We start from the raw sequence: 14,360 nt of genomic DNA on the forward strand, positions 1-14,360 counted from the left end.
CTGTGCCTGTAGTCCCAGCTACTCGGGAGGCCGAGGCAGGAGGATCGCTTGAGCCCAGGAGTTTGAGGTTGCTGTGAGCTAGGCTGACGGCCACAGCACTCTATCCCTCGTGACAGAGTGACACTCTGTTTCAATAAATAAATAAATAGCCCTCTAACTTTTATTTTCAGGGTGTACCAGTGCAAACATTCTCTCTGCTTCACAGTGGAGCAGAACTTTGTAATGTGGTATTAAATGTTTGCATAAACATGAGACAGCAACTGAGTGCAATAGATTTGGCTGTAGTACAGATTAAATTAAAGTCCTCACTCTAGGCCCTACGGTTAAGACTTCATATTACTGAAACCAATTACTCCTCAGTGAGTTCTGTATTTGTGGCTACTATCTACTTCTGAGATTGTTGAGAAGGTTAATGAGAATAATGAGGTCCCAAGAACAATGCCCAGCACATTGAAAGTGGCTAAGTGTTTGCTCTCATTATTATAAGCCAGCCTGTCTCCTAATAGTGTAATGAGTCCCTTGAATAATAGTAATGGGTAACATGTATATAGTGTTTGATATGTGTCAGATGTAGTTCTAAACACTTTATATATATTAACTCATCTAATCCTCACAAATCATATACAAAGTAGGTACTTTCCTGTTATACAGGGGTGGAAACAAAGTTATTTCATCATCTTGTCTGGTTCCCTGAAAAACTGTTAAGAATTCGGCATTGCATTGAATCTGTAGATCAGTATTGGAGAAGAATTGGATGTCTTTTAATACTGAGGATTTCTATTCAGGTGTTTGGAATATTATTCTATTTATTTAGGCAGTCTTTTGTAATTTACACGTTGTTTTATACATTGTTGGTTTTTTCTAAGTTTTTCCAAATGTTACCATAAATTATATTTAAAAATCATTTCTAACTGTGTGTTGCTGGGGATGCAGTTCGATTTGTTGTATATCCAGTCACCTTGCTAACCTCTCACTATTTCCAATTATTTGTTTTGTATTTTCTTTTTTCCTTAATTGACAAATAATTGTATATATTTATGGGGTACAATGGTGTTTTGATATATTTGCTTTGGATTTTCTATGTCTACAGTTATATCATTTGCAGACAGTAAGTTTTGTTTCTTTCCTTTTTTTACTTGTAATTTATCTTGTATTATTGCTCTGGCTAAATACTCCAATACAATGTTGAATAGAAGAGGTTGGAGTATCTTTGTCTTGTTCTGATACTGAAGAGACTACTGTGAATGGTCTGTTATGCATATTTGCTGTTATTTTTTAGGTTTTGGAAGAAGTTTTAGTATAAAGAAGTTGCCTTCAATTTTTAGATTGTTGTTTTGTTTTGTTTTTGAGACAGGGTCACAAGACAGGGTCTTGCTCTGTTGCCCGGGCTAGAGTGCAATGGCTCATTGCAACCTCAAACTCCTGGGCTCAAAACGATCATCCTGCCTCAGCCTCCCAAGTTGCTGGGACAACTGGCTAGGTGGGTTTCTTTGGTAGAGAGAAGGTCTTGCTGTGTTGTCCAGGCTGGTCTCAAACTCCTGGACTCCTATGATCCTCTAGCCTTGGCCTCCCAGAGTGGTGGGATTATAGGTGTGAGCCACCATACCTGGCCTGTTTTGTTTTACATTGTTACTGGGCACTGAATTTTATCCAGTGCTTTTCTTGTGGTTACTGAGGTGAATCTTATTTACTTTATCCTTTGTTACTATGTTGAATGATAATTTATAGATGTTTTCATGTCCTCTGGATTCCTGGGATTATCCCAACTTGATCATAATATTAAATTTTTAAGGCACTCATGGATTTGGTTTACTCTTTTAAAAACTTTTTTTTTTTTTTTTTTTTTGAGACAGAGTCTCACTCTGTTGCCCAGGCTCGCATGCTGTGACGTCAGCCTAGCTCACAGCAACCTCAAACTCCTGGGCTCAAGCAATCCTCCTGCCTCAGCCTCCCGAGTAGCTGGGACTACAGGCATGTGCCACCATGCCCAGCTAATTTTTTCTCTATATATTTTTAGTTGTCCATATAATTTCTTTCTATTTTTTTTTTTAGTAGAGACGGGGTCTTGCTCTTGCTCAGGCTGGTCTCAAACTCCTGAGCTCAAACAATTCACCCGCCTCGGCCTCCCAGACTACTGAGATTACAGGCGTGAGCCACTGCACCCGGCCAAAAATTCTTGATTCTTTGTTAATGAGGGAGACTGTTTTCTCTACTGGCCATGTATAGCTTTTAGAATATTCCTTATATTCTGGACGTGTTTGTTAGGTTGGATTGTCTTTTCTTTGAAAATTTGGTATGGGACATGCCTGTAAAACAATTTGGATATGGTACTTTTCTTATGGAAAGATTAACCAAAGATTCATTTTCTCTAATAGTAATAGGATTACAGTATTCGGGCTTCCCATGTCTCCTTTAAAAGTTTTACAAATGGGAAACCTCAATTTAATAAAATAAGGAATTCCTGTGTGCCTTATTACCCAACTCCAAGTTACTAGTATTTTGTACCATTGTTTCCCCCTGTCCCTTTTTTTGCTGGAGTATTTTAAAGCAAATTCCAGCCATATTATTTTACCAGAAATACTTTTGTATGTATCTTTTAGTTAAAATGATTTATCTTAATTTTTACTATGCTATTATTGCACTCATTAAAATTAATAATTTCTTAATATCACCCACTGGTCAGTCTATATTTATAGTTTCCTGCTTCTCATGTCAAAATGTTTTTATAATTGGTTTATTTGAATCAGGATCTAGACGGTCCATACAGTACATCCAATTGAATCTTTTTTTTAGGTAACAGCTCTTCCTACTCTCCACCCCCTCCCCTTTTATGCCATTAATTTGTTGGAGAAACTTGTATCTTGTACATCTTGTATCCTGTATAATTTCTCTTTAAGGTTTATTTTCCCAGGAATTTATTCATTTTGTCGGTTTTCAATTTTTTGCTTAAAGTTGATTAATAGTATTTCTTTATCTTTTAATTTTCTTTTTTTTTAACCTTCCCAGAAGTTTATCTTTTATTACTCTTCTTCAGAAAACCAACTTTTGGTTTTGCTGATACCCCTCTCTGTTGTGTGTCTTTTTTCTCCTACCCTTATAGTTGATTTTGTCATTCATCATCTTTCCATTTTTTTAATATAATAACCTCAAGTTTTGAAATGTATTATTACTCAGCTTTTTTTCTGATTTCTTGTAATGTATCACTTACGTATATTTTTGAAATTTCTAAATTAGTGGAAATCATTTTAATTTTTTCCCGTCCATGTTTAGTATCCTGATGATAGAATATTTTTTTCTTTTCTTTTTTTTTTTTTTTTTTATAATTTTCTTCATCTGCATTGGAAAGAATATTTTCTTGGATACTTCAGGTGAAAAGTAAAAATTGCACATAAAGTGTGATCTCAGTTTTGTAAATTTTATCAGTACATTATACAGTTATCTATGAATAGTGGCTTTAGGTCAGTTTTATTTGAAACTTTCTTTATATTCCAAAGCTATTCATGTTTTATTACACATTCTTTTCTTTTTTTTTTTTTGATGGAGGAGCCCATAGGAGTTTTCAAAAGGAAATAAGAATTCTGTAAAAGCCTGGACTCTAAATCATGTCCTGAGATCCTGGGATGCAGTTCAGTTCAGATATGACCAGATGTTTTCTAAGTTGGGCAAGTCAAGGAGTTGGTGTATGAATGTTAAGACATGTCCTTCCCAAAGAGCTGTAGTCTGAGGGCATAGGGGAGTGAAAGGTGCTGTTAAGAGATGGTGGAGGTTGCGGGGAGAGGGGGGAGGCAGACACAGATCATTTTAGTGAAATGATAGAATGGTACAAGAACAGAAAGGACATACAGAGGAAGGGTTATACTTAGGAGCCAAGATTAATTGGATCAAGTAGATCATTAAAGCAGTATCTTGTCTTCAAGGGATGTACTATTTTTTAATAGGATGAAAATCAGTTGTAGACTGAGGTATATTTAGTTTTTTACCAGTAATGCCTTTTTAACGTAAAAACTACTTTGGAGAATTAAAAGGAAAGAAAACTCAAACAACTCAATTTGTATAATAGTTTAATACTGTCAACAGGTTCAGGCAGGAGCAATGTTGTCCCTCCAGCAGACATGTGGTGATGTCTGGAGACCTGGAGACATTTTTGATTGTCACAGTTGGGGTATGGGTGCTGCTGGTATTAAGTGGAGAGACCAGGGATCTGCTGAGTATATTACAGTACACAAGACAATCCCCTCTCCCTCCACAACAAAGAATTACCATACAGCCCAAAATGTTAATAGTACCAAGGTCGAGAAAACCCTGCATTTATTTATAATTTGCACCCCCATTATGGTGGGGATAGTTTTTATGTTGAAGGAGCAAGAGGCATGGTTTTGTACCCTATTCTGGCTAGATTTTGGTTAAGAAAAACTATTATGCAGGCTACAGGTCATGTGAAAACATTCCCTCAGCTTGTTAAGGATCTACTTTGTGACAGGCATTGTGATAAGGACTTGGTGAAAAATGGACAGCCCCTGTCTTCCTGCAGCTCACACTGGATGTTCTACAAATGGTTCTAAAAATGGGTCTTTTGTATCAGCTGTCTTTTTAAATGTATTAGAATATTTTAAGTCTTCTGTTTTAATTCTGAATTTAGATGTATCTTAGATAAGTTATTTTAACCTTTCTTAGGAATTCTGGAATATTAATACAACTTAATTGCATATCTTTCGTGACTAGCAATACAAACTTTCAGCACCTCATGTAATGGGTGTCGTACTAACATTTAATCCTTTTTGATCCTGGTCTTATTTTAGGTACAATTCTTAAAAGTATTTAAACCTGTTGGTGTAACCAAATATCCCCTCAATAAAAATATATATATATATATTTTAAAAAACAAAATTTTTAGTGTAACATGGAAAAACTGCAATGCAAATAATAAATAGTATTCCATGGAGGGAGGTTTGGAAATGATATTTAATGCTTATCCAGAACAAAAATATGGAACAATTTCTGATTTTGATTCTGTTAAACTTTAACCTTTATCTTTCCTCTTTGCTTCTAGATTTTGGCTCTCTATTTGACTTGGAGCATGACTTACCAGATGAATTAATCAACTCTACAGAATTGGGACTAACCAATGGTGGTGATATTAGTCAGCTTCAAACAAGTCTTGGCATAGTACAAGATGCAGCCTCTAAACATAAACAGCTGTCAGAATTGCTACGGTCTGGTAGTTCCCCTAACCTCAATATGGGGGTTGGTGGCCCAGGTCAAGTTATGGCCAGTCAGGCCCAACAGAACAGTCCTGGATTAGGTTTGATAAATAGCATGGTCAAAAGCCCAATGGCACAGGCAGGCTTGACTTCTCCCAACATGGGAATGGGCACTAGTGGACCAAATCAAGGTCCCACACAGTCCTCAACAGGTATGATGAACAGTCCAGTAAGTCAGCCTGCCATGGCAATGAACACAGGGATGAATGTTGGCATGAATCCAGGAATGTTGGCTGCAGGCAATGGACAAGGGATAATGCCTAATCAAGTCATGAACGGTTCGATTGGAGCAGGCCGGGGGCGACCAAATATGCAGTACCCAAACCCAGGCATGGGAAATGCTGGCAACTTAATGACTGAGCCACTGCAGCAGGGCTCTCCCCAGATGGGAGGACAAACAGGATTACGAGGCCCCCAGCCTCTTAAGGTAAGTGCAGTTTTGGTTTGTGTGCATAGTCGATACACATCTGAATGTTTCAATGTTGGAAGGGCTTATGGGTCAGTTATGTATTCTTAACTGCTCATGTTTAATCTTACATTGTGTAGCATTTCCCACATATTACATGCCAAGGATCTACTGTGCTGTCAAAAGTTTTAAGAAGTGCTTATATTAAATTTAAGTAAAACATTAGTTTTATGACTGACTTTGTTATTCTGTACCTTCATAGTTCCAAAAGATGGCCAGCTAATTCCTGTTCTCTCTGGTACGAGTATTGGAATATTTTCATCTCATTTCCAAGTCCAGTTTAGCCGTGTAGACTCCTTATAGAAATACAGTTTTGAGATAGCTGGCATTACAGTCTTCAGATAGAGACTTCATTTGTTCCTGCTGCTTGGAATATCCCTGGTTTATAAAAGATACGGTTATTCTAAGAATTTTGTTAAATGATATTTTTCTTTATTAGTTGATGGAAATTAAGGTGCATTTGTTTACTATGAAACCTCAACTATGGGGCTGGGCACGGTGGCTCACACCTGTAATCCTAGCACTCTGGAAGGCCGAGACGGGTGGATCGTTTGAGCTCGGGAGTTCAAGACCAGCCTGAGCAAGAGCAAGACCCCGTCTCTACTAAAAATGGAAATAAATTAGCTGGACAACTAAAAATATATAGAAAAAAATTAGCCGGCCATGGTGGCGCATGCCTGTAGTCCCAGCTACTTGGAAGGCTGAGGCAGTAGGATTGCTTGAGCCCAGGAGTTTGAGGTTGCTATGAGCTAGGCTGACGCCATGGCACTCTAGCCCAGGCAACAGAGTGAGACTCTGTCTCAAAAAAAAAAAATGCTAAATATATTTTAAGAAATGTTTTAACCTTTTGAATGTGTGCTCTCTATGCACAATTAAGATACAGGCTCACATGCTGTGATGCTTATTCTTCTATATTTTTCTTAAAATATTCTATCCCTTTTTCTTTTTATTTATTTATTTCTGAGACAGAGTCTCGCTCTGTTGCCCAGGCTAGAGTGCCGTGGCGTCAAGCTCACAGCAACCTCAAACTCCTGGGCTCAAGCAATCCTTCTGCCTCAGCCTCTCGAGTAGCTGGGACTATAGACATGCACCACCATGCCCGGCTAATTTTTTTCTATATATATTTTTAGCTGTCCAGATAATTTCTTTCTATTTTTTGGTAGAGACGGGATCTCGCTCTTGCTCAGGCTGGTCTCGAACTCCTGACCTCGAGTAATCCTCCCGCCTCAGCCTCCCAGAGTGCTAGGATTACAGGCGTGAGCCACGGCGCCCGGCCTATCCCTTTTTCTTAAAATGGGATCAAGCTGTAGTTGCCAGTGCTTGGCACGTAGTTACTTATTTGTTGAATGAGAGATGGCTTCACTTGGAAGATGAAATGGGGATGGATATGATTTTCACAAGTAGTCAGAAGCAAGTTCTCTCTGTAAGAGGAGTGATTTGAGCAGGCATTAGGACTTCTGTGTTCCTGAGAACCTAGATGGTGAGAGAGAATGCAAGTATGAATTTAAGACATAAGGACAAATGGAGAGGTTGAGGTCACATGTAGGTATACAGAAGTCCTTAAATATTTTTTTTGCTACAGAGTAAAGAATATTGACAATTTAGGAAAGAATTCTGTTTAGCATCCCTGCTCTGCAGATTTTCCGTTTCTGGGACTTTTATGTTGCTGTGTCAATGTTGTTTACTTAGACTACTTGGGAGTAAGAACTAGAAACAAGAAGGTAAATTACTGAGTACCTTTCTAAGTTCTGGGAACACAGCTATGAAGAGATAAAGTCCTTGCCTCCACTATGTTTATATTTAGTGGGGAGAGGGGGGATGGCAGTTAACCTTTACTGCTTGATAAAATATTTATTGATTCTTAGCTTTGGTGCTGGACATAGAGCAGTGAGTGAACTTCATGTAACTTACTTTGTAGTATGCACATGAGATACTATTTAGAGTATGCTAGGTAAGTGCTGTGAAGAAAAATAGAGTAAGGAAAGGTTCCACTGGAAGACTACCTAGGTTGGGGGTGGGGCACTGTCCTAGTTATAATGTAAATTTCTTGCACCAGCGTTGTTTCCAGGTCTGGGTATATATCAGCGGAAAAAACAAAGTCCCTGTCCTTGTGGAGCTTACTACATTTTAACACGGGGGAATTCATATATTAAAATTTTAGGCCAGGCACGGTGGCTCATGCCTGTAATCCTAGCACTCTGGGAGGCCGAGACGGGAGGATCGCTTGAGCTCAGGAGTTTGAGGTTGCTGTGAGCTAGGCTGACACTATGGCACTCTAGCCCGGACAACAGTGAGACTCTGTTTCAAAAATAAATAAATAAGTAAATAAAAATAAAAAGAATTTTATTGTTGGTGATATTTTATTTCCTTATTTTAATGAATCCCACCTACTTGATAATTGTAAACCACTTATATCAGTCCCTGATACATAAGAGCTCTAGTGTTTAATAAATAAAATTTAAAGTTATTGGGGTATATGATGAGACCCACTTATTATACAAGTAAGTGTTTTTATGAAACAACTTATTTTCTGTTTGTGGCAGAGAAGTCTTTTCTATATTTTCCTATTGAAGATTAAAATAAATTCAAGTCAGAGTGTTCAAAAAATGATCTTGTAGAGTTAACTGTACTCGTTATATTTCTTCTTAAACTCCCCCTAAGAGTTGTAGTGATACTTAAGAATCAGGAATGAAGGTAAGGAAGTTTTCAATGAGATGTCATTACTTGAACCCTACTGGCAAATGACATCAGCTTTTGTACAGTTCTTTTCATTGATGAGTCTGTGGTTCAGGATGTGCAGGCAGGTTGTGACGCTACCACTATAACTGTCTTCTAAAATCGGACTAATGGCAGTTTATGGGAAGAAACTTGGATCATACTTTTCCCCTCATCTTATGTTTTTAAAGTCAACATAAAATAATCATACAGAATGTATTATATGTTAAGATTATTTCTGATGGATTATTACAGAATGGTACCGTGAAAGGTGGAATAGTACACAGAGTTTGAACCATACTACCTGAGTTATATCTGGGCTGTACCAGTCTTCCTTCTCTTTAGCTGTGTATTGGGAATCTTCTCAGTAAATCATTTCCCTCTCAAATAATTTCACAAGGCAATATGTTTGCTCCCTAAAAAATGCCAGTGACAAGAAATTTTTGAAAATTCTTTTCCTCAATTGCCTTCTTTGTGTATAAAGGAGGGTATGAAGTTAACTAATAAAAATACCGTTAGTTAATGGTTTTGACCCTGGAGCTATACTGCCTGGGTTCAAAATGGGCTCAGCCACTTACTTAGTAGGTATGTTACACTTGCTAATTTGCTTGCTGTACCTGAAATGCCATATTTTGATGGATTTTAAATAGGAGGGTCTCATGTCCCAAATTACAATCTAGATGGATGTGGTTTTAGGTGTGGAAAATCAATTTAAGAGGAATGGGCCCTAATGAGGTGATGAGGCCCTAAATTAGGGCAGTGGAGTAAAAGGAATGAGTGTGAAAAACAATGTTTAGGATGTAGTGAGGGTTTGAGGGATCTCTAGTCATCTTTGTTTACTGTTAATTCCCCAGTGCGTTAACAGTGCCTCACATATATAGCATGAATGTGGATACATAACATGAACATTTATTGAAGCCAGTAGGTAGTAGGAAATACCTGAATGTCGTTTAATTTTGTTTTTATTATTTGTTGAATCTTGAATCACACATACGGTATTGATTGTGTCACTCTACTCTGGTGCCAGCAAGTCTTATTAGGACCTGTAGGGATTTTAGTCCCTGTGTTAAATGTTCCTAAACTGTTAAATTCTTTGTTTTGGGTTCTGCTTTTTGTTATTCCTATTTGTTAGTATTTGTCCCTATCATGTGTTATTTTGTGTTCCTGTGTTCTCTTTCTGCTTTGAGTGTATTGGAAACTTAGAGGCAACCTGTAGAGTCAGATTTTTTTAAAAAAGAAAAAAGTCCCGGCCGGGCGCTGTGGCTCACGCCTGTAATCCTAGCACTCTGGGAGGCCGAGGCGGGTGGATCGCTTGAGGTCAGGAGTTCGAGACCAGCCTGAGCAAGAGCGAGACCTTGTCTCTACTAAAAATAGAAAGACATTATATGGACAACTAAAAATCTATATAGAAAAAATTAGCCGGGCATAGTGGCGCATGCCTGTAGTCCCAGCTACTCGGGAGGCTGAGGCAGTAGGATCGCTTAAGCCGAGGAGTCTGAGGTTGCTGTGAGCTAAGCTGACGCCACGGCACTCACTCTAGCCTGGGCAACAAAGTGAGACTCTGTCTCAACAAAACAAAACAAAAAAAGAAAAAAGTCCCTTGTAGGCCCTTTTTTGTCCTCTGCATTTTCAATTTAGCTGGCTAACTATATCGTGGTGGGTAGTTAGGCATCTGTAGCACATTAGCTATAGAGGAGACAAGATCAAACTACAGTGTAACAGAAATTAAGTGCAATATATTCCCTTTCTATTATATTTAGTGGGGGAATAGAGAAAGTTCTTTAAGAAATAGAAGAGGTAGTGATGAGGAGGTTGTTATTTTATTTCCTAACTCTGACAGCAGAACTCTGAGGGAGATGGAAAAGCAAAGCCTGGGAGTAGTTTGTTGACCAGGGTGATCAAAAATGTCAGGAATCAATTACTTTCAGCTGATCAGGAGTAAGTACTGTCTGTGTATTTGAGACGGTAGTCTGTCATAGAGTGAGTTTGGAGTTTCTAGGTAATGCATCCTGATTGAGGGATCAAGCCATATCGGGACCGGGTTGAAATTCAGTTGGTCTAGGCAGGCGATGCCTGTGAACAGTCATGAAGGACCAGATTGTAGTGGGATGTATTTGAATAAAGACATTATGTTTATTAGCAAGAGACATTAAGGCAACTTACAAATTCCAGCATTTTACTTACTCAAATAATGGACTCTTAAAAGTATAATTTATTATCTCTTGGTCTTTTATTGATAGAATGGATTTCATATTATGTCTATTATGAATTTCCGTGGTAATAGGAAAGAATTAAGTGAAATACAACTCCCCCACACATAGGCATGCATATTATTGGAGCTGTATTAGATTAACATTCATCTACTTCAATGTACTTTAAAAGCATATGTGGCAGTAGCCACATTGGAAACTACCAAAAGTAGCCTGAATTTCATTTCAACCTTTTCCTATAATCTTACTGGCCAGATTTACTTAGAAAATTCCAATTATTGGAGGCTGAATCAGTAAGTTTTTTACTCTGGGCTTCCCATTCAGGCCACCTTATTCTTTTATGCTTTGATCCAAACCATGCCATTTTCTTCATTCTCATTCCCCCATCATCACCAGAACATTAGGCAAGTTATTTACCTCTTAGTCTCTAATCTCATCTGAAAATGTAAATGTTCTTTAACTTTTTTCTTTATTTGCCTTCTCACTGAAGGCAAACCTGAACTGGTAAAAATGTCATATTGATATAGATTTGCAAAGTATAGATAAATGCGTATGATTTAAAGAACTGAAATTCATTTATAGAAGTTCAAATAGTTTATTATATGTCTTTTATAGTTCTGTTTTCCTCAGTCAATGAGATGATGGGGCTACAAAGACAAATGAACTGAGGTTCTTTCCCTTTTGTGCATAATCTGTGGATAGAAGAGGCACATATTTTATCATATTATTTTATCACCTATTTTGTATTATAAACAAAGACAAGAACACTTGTGGCAGAGTAGAAAAAGCTCAGGTAACATTTGAAATTACAAGGATGAGTAGAATCTGTAGGTCTGTCTCAGTTATGATTGTGTCACCTAAGTAAGCAACAGAAAATAGAAATTAAATTGCCTTTTTGTGAACTTCGTATTTATTTCCTTTACAGGTTAACATCAAGGAGTAAAATAGGAAAGGAAGTGTACCACTGCTCAGTTGTAGGGAAAAGGAAAAACTTAAGGCAAATGCTAGAGGCTCTAGAGCATGATACCTTCAGATTTATAAGTAATCGGTAGAGGAAATAGTAAGATAAGGAGTTAAGCCTCATGAAGGCCTTGGTATACCATGGTGGGGTTTTTTTTCCCCCTTCTTCTTTCCTTTCATTAATAAAACAGATTAAGACAGAAGGCAGGCAAACCTGTTAGACACAGTCTACAGAAGCAGTGATGAGGGGTTTGAATTAAGACAGTGACAGTGGGCAGGGATACGTGGGAGGGATGTGTGTGTGTGTGTTTGTGTGTATTTAGAGGTAGAATTGCAAAACCCTTTGACAGGATTGGGTCTGCCATAGAGGGATAGAAATCTGCTATGACTTTTTCTTTTTTTCTGTGACCTTTTTAGAGAAGTATGACTCTTTTAATTGAGCAGTAGCTGTAGTATCCTGAGTTACCATTCTGAGTGCTTGCTGTATGTTTCTAGTGGGTGGTAATTGGTTTATAGTTGGGATGCTATGTGTAAGAATAGAATTGGGCAGAGGGGGGAGGGTGGCTTCTAACTTTATATAAGCTGACCGCAGTTTGAATTATTTAAAATGACTTTAAAATACTTACTTAATTTGAGAGATTAATGGATTTTTTATGACCATAAGTTTCATCCTTGTTATCAGTAAAACATTTGGTCTTTGAGTAATTAATACTCTATTCTTTTTCAGTTAATGATTTATAGTACAATGGCTCCAGGTAAACTTAACATAAATACAGGGAAGAACCTACTTTTTAAAATACATACGAGTTGCAAAGTCAAATTACTTAAAGGGCCAACGTGGTAACTTAATGAATAGAGCAGCAAGGTTTAAGGCAGCAAGGAATGGTGAGGCATCTGGAGTTTTGCATGCTCTGTGTGAAGGATTCAGAATCAAAAGGTTTTAAAAACACCGTTATCAGGTGTCCCGTCCCCCCCCAAAAAAAGACATATCCCTAAATGACCAGTTTTTTTCCTTTTATATAAACAAAATGCTGCAATAAGCATTTAAATGCTTAAGGGTCAGATGACTTATTGAGTTGAATTGAATTAGCCATAGTTTGTACATTAAATGAAAGTGCATTAACATAGTATCATGTGTGACTTTTAATGGAGATGAGTGGCAAACCTTGTTCAGCAGTTATTAAATGAAGTGCTTAAAATTGTTTCTAAAACACCTTTATCTCAAATATTTACAAAATAACTAAATTTACTGTGCCTGAGATCCCTTGATCTTGATTTTTTTTTTTATTTTATTTATTTATTTATTTTTGAGACATAGTCTGACTCCGTTGCCCTGTGTAGAGTGCAGTGGCGTCAGCCTAGCTCACAGCAACCTCAAACTCATGGGCTCAAGCAATCCTTCTGCCTCAGCCTCCCGAGAGGCTGGGACTATAGGTGTGCGCCACCATGCCTGGCTAATTTTTCTATTTTTAATAGAGACGGGGTCTTGCTTTTGCTCAGGCTGGTCTCACTCCTGAGCTCAAGCAATCCTCCAGCCTCAGCCTCCCAGAGTGCTAAGATTACAGGCATGGGTCACTGTGCCCGGCCCTTGATGTCGATTTTGAAAATGTATTTTCATGAGCATATTTTCATGCAGTGTATTTTCTAATATAAGCAGAGGATTTCTTTTATAATTGTCTTTGAAAATTAAAAAAGTGAAATGGGATGGGGAATAAAATTAGGATTAAAGTTTAATTTTTCTTCTGTTTCTTACTCTTAGATGGGAATGATGAACAACCCTAGTCCTTACGGTTCCCCATATACCCAGAATTCCGGACAGCAGATTGGAGCCAGTGGCCTTGGTCTCCAGATTCAGACAAAGACTGTGCTACCAAATAGCTTATCTCCATTTGCAATGGACAAAAAGGCAGTTCCTGGTGGAGGAATGTCCAACATGGTGAGCACTAATCAATTATAAACTTGTTTTCAAACTGGCATTTTAACAAAATAATTGTTAAACTCTCATACCTTCTGTACACACGCTAGGATTTGTACAAACTAGGAGCTTCAATAGATGTGTAATGGATGACCCATGTGAGTAAGGAAGCTTGTTCCTTGTGGTTATTGATAAGTAAGAGTGCTGTTCAAAGCAGGAGCGAGTGGGCTGCTACAGTGAAGTTTTAGGTACCTGCCATTCATCAGCTTTGGCTTGTGAGCGTTTGTATAGGATAGGAAAGTGGATCCTTTGTCCTTTTGAGAAGGACTCTCTGGCAAAGGATCCCAACTCTCAGTGACCATATCCACTGATTTTATTTGATTCTACCATACAAAAGTAACTTCCCTCTCAGAAATTTCATACTGTTTTAAACAGTGATGTTTGTTTTAGAAAATTGTCAGTAGATTCTAACATTGTTATTTTTTCTAAAGTGAAACTTTTTAGTTATAAATGTGTCAAGTAGTCTGCATTCACATTTGTAAAAAATTGTCTTATAATTTATTTCTCTTACAGATATTTTAGTTTTTGACTTTGTATCACATATTCAATGCCTGTATTTCGGATACTCAGCTAAGTACTAGAGATATAAAGATGAATAAAACATGGTATCTCTGTCTTCAGAAATCTTTGCTTTTTTATTGTAAAAACTAAATTTCCTCCAGAGTTTACAAAACCTAATTTTCCACCCACTTGAAAGACCCCTGCAGAGTCTACCAAGAAGCTCTTCATTGTTCTTTAAAAATCTAACTTGGACGTGCTTTTTTTTTATTCCT

General features: G+C 37.6%; 1 protein-coding gene across 2 annotated transcripts in view; it reads left to right on the forward strand.

Moving 5' to 3' along the window:
- EP300 (E1A binding protein p300) overlaps positions 1 to 14,360 on the forward strand; it is an 80,416-nt gene that overhangs the window by 18,505 nt on the left and 47,551 nt on the right. For both annotated transcript variants that reach the window (XM_069491511.1, XM_069491512.1), the window contains exons 2-3: positions 5,051 to 5,688; positions 13,372 to 13,548. In XM_069491511.1, coding sequence (XP_069347612.1) covers positions 5,051 to 5,688; positions 13,372 to 13,548 — 815 coding nt within the window. The remainder of the gene's footprint in view (positions 1 to 5,050; positions 5,689 to 13,371; positions 13,549 to 14,360) is intronic.

This window comes from Eulemur rufifrons, chromosome 16 (assembly GCF_041146395.1).
Source record: "Eulemur rufifrons isolate Redbay chromosome 16, OSU_ERuf_1, whole genome shotgun sequence".
NCBI classification, from domain to species: Eukaryota; Metazoa; Chordata; class Mammalia; order Primates; family Lemuridae; genus Eulemur; species Eulemur rufifrons.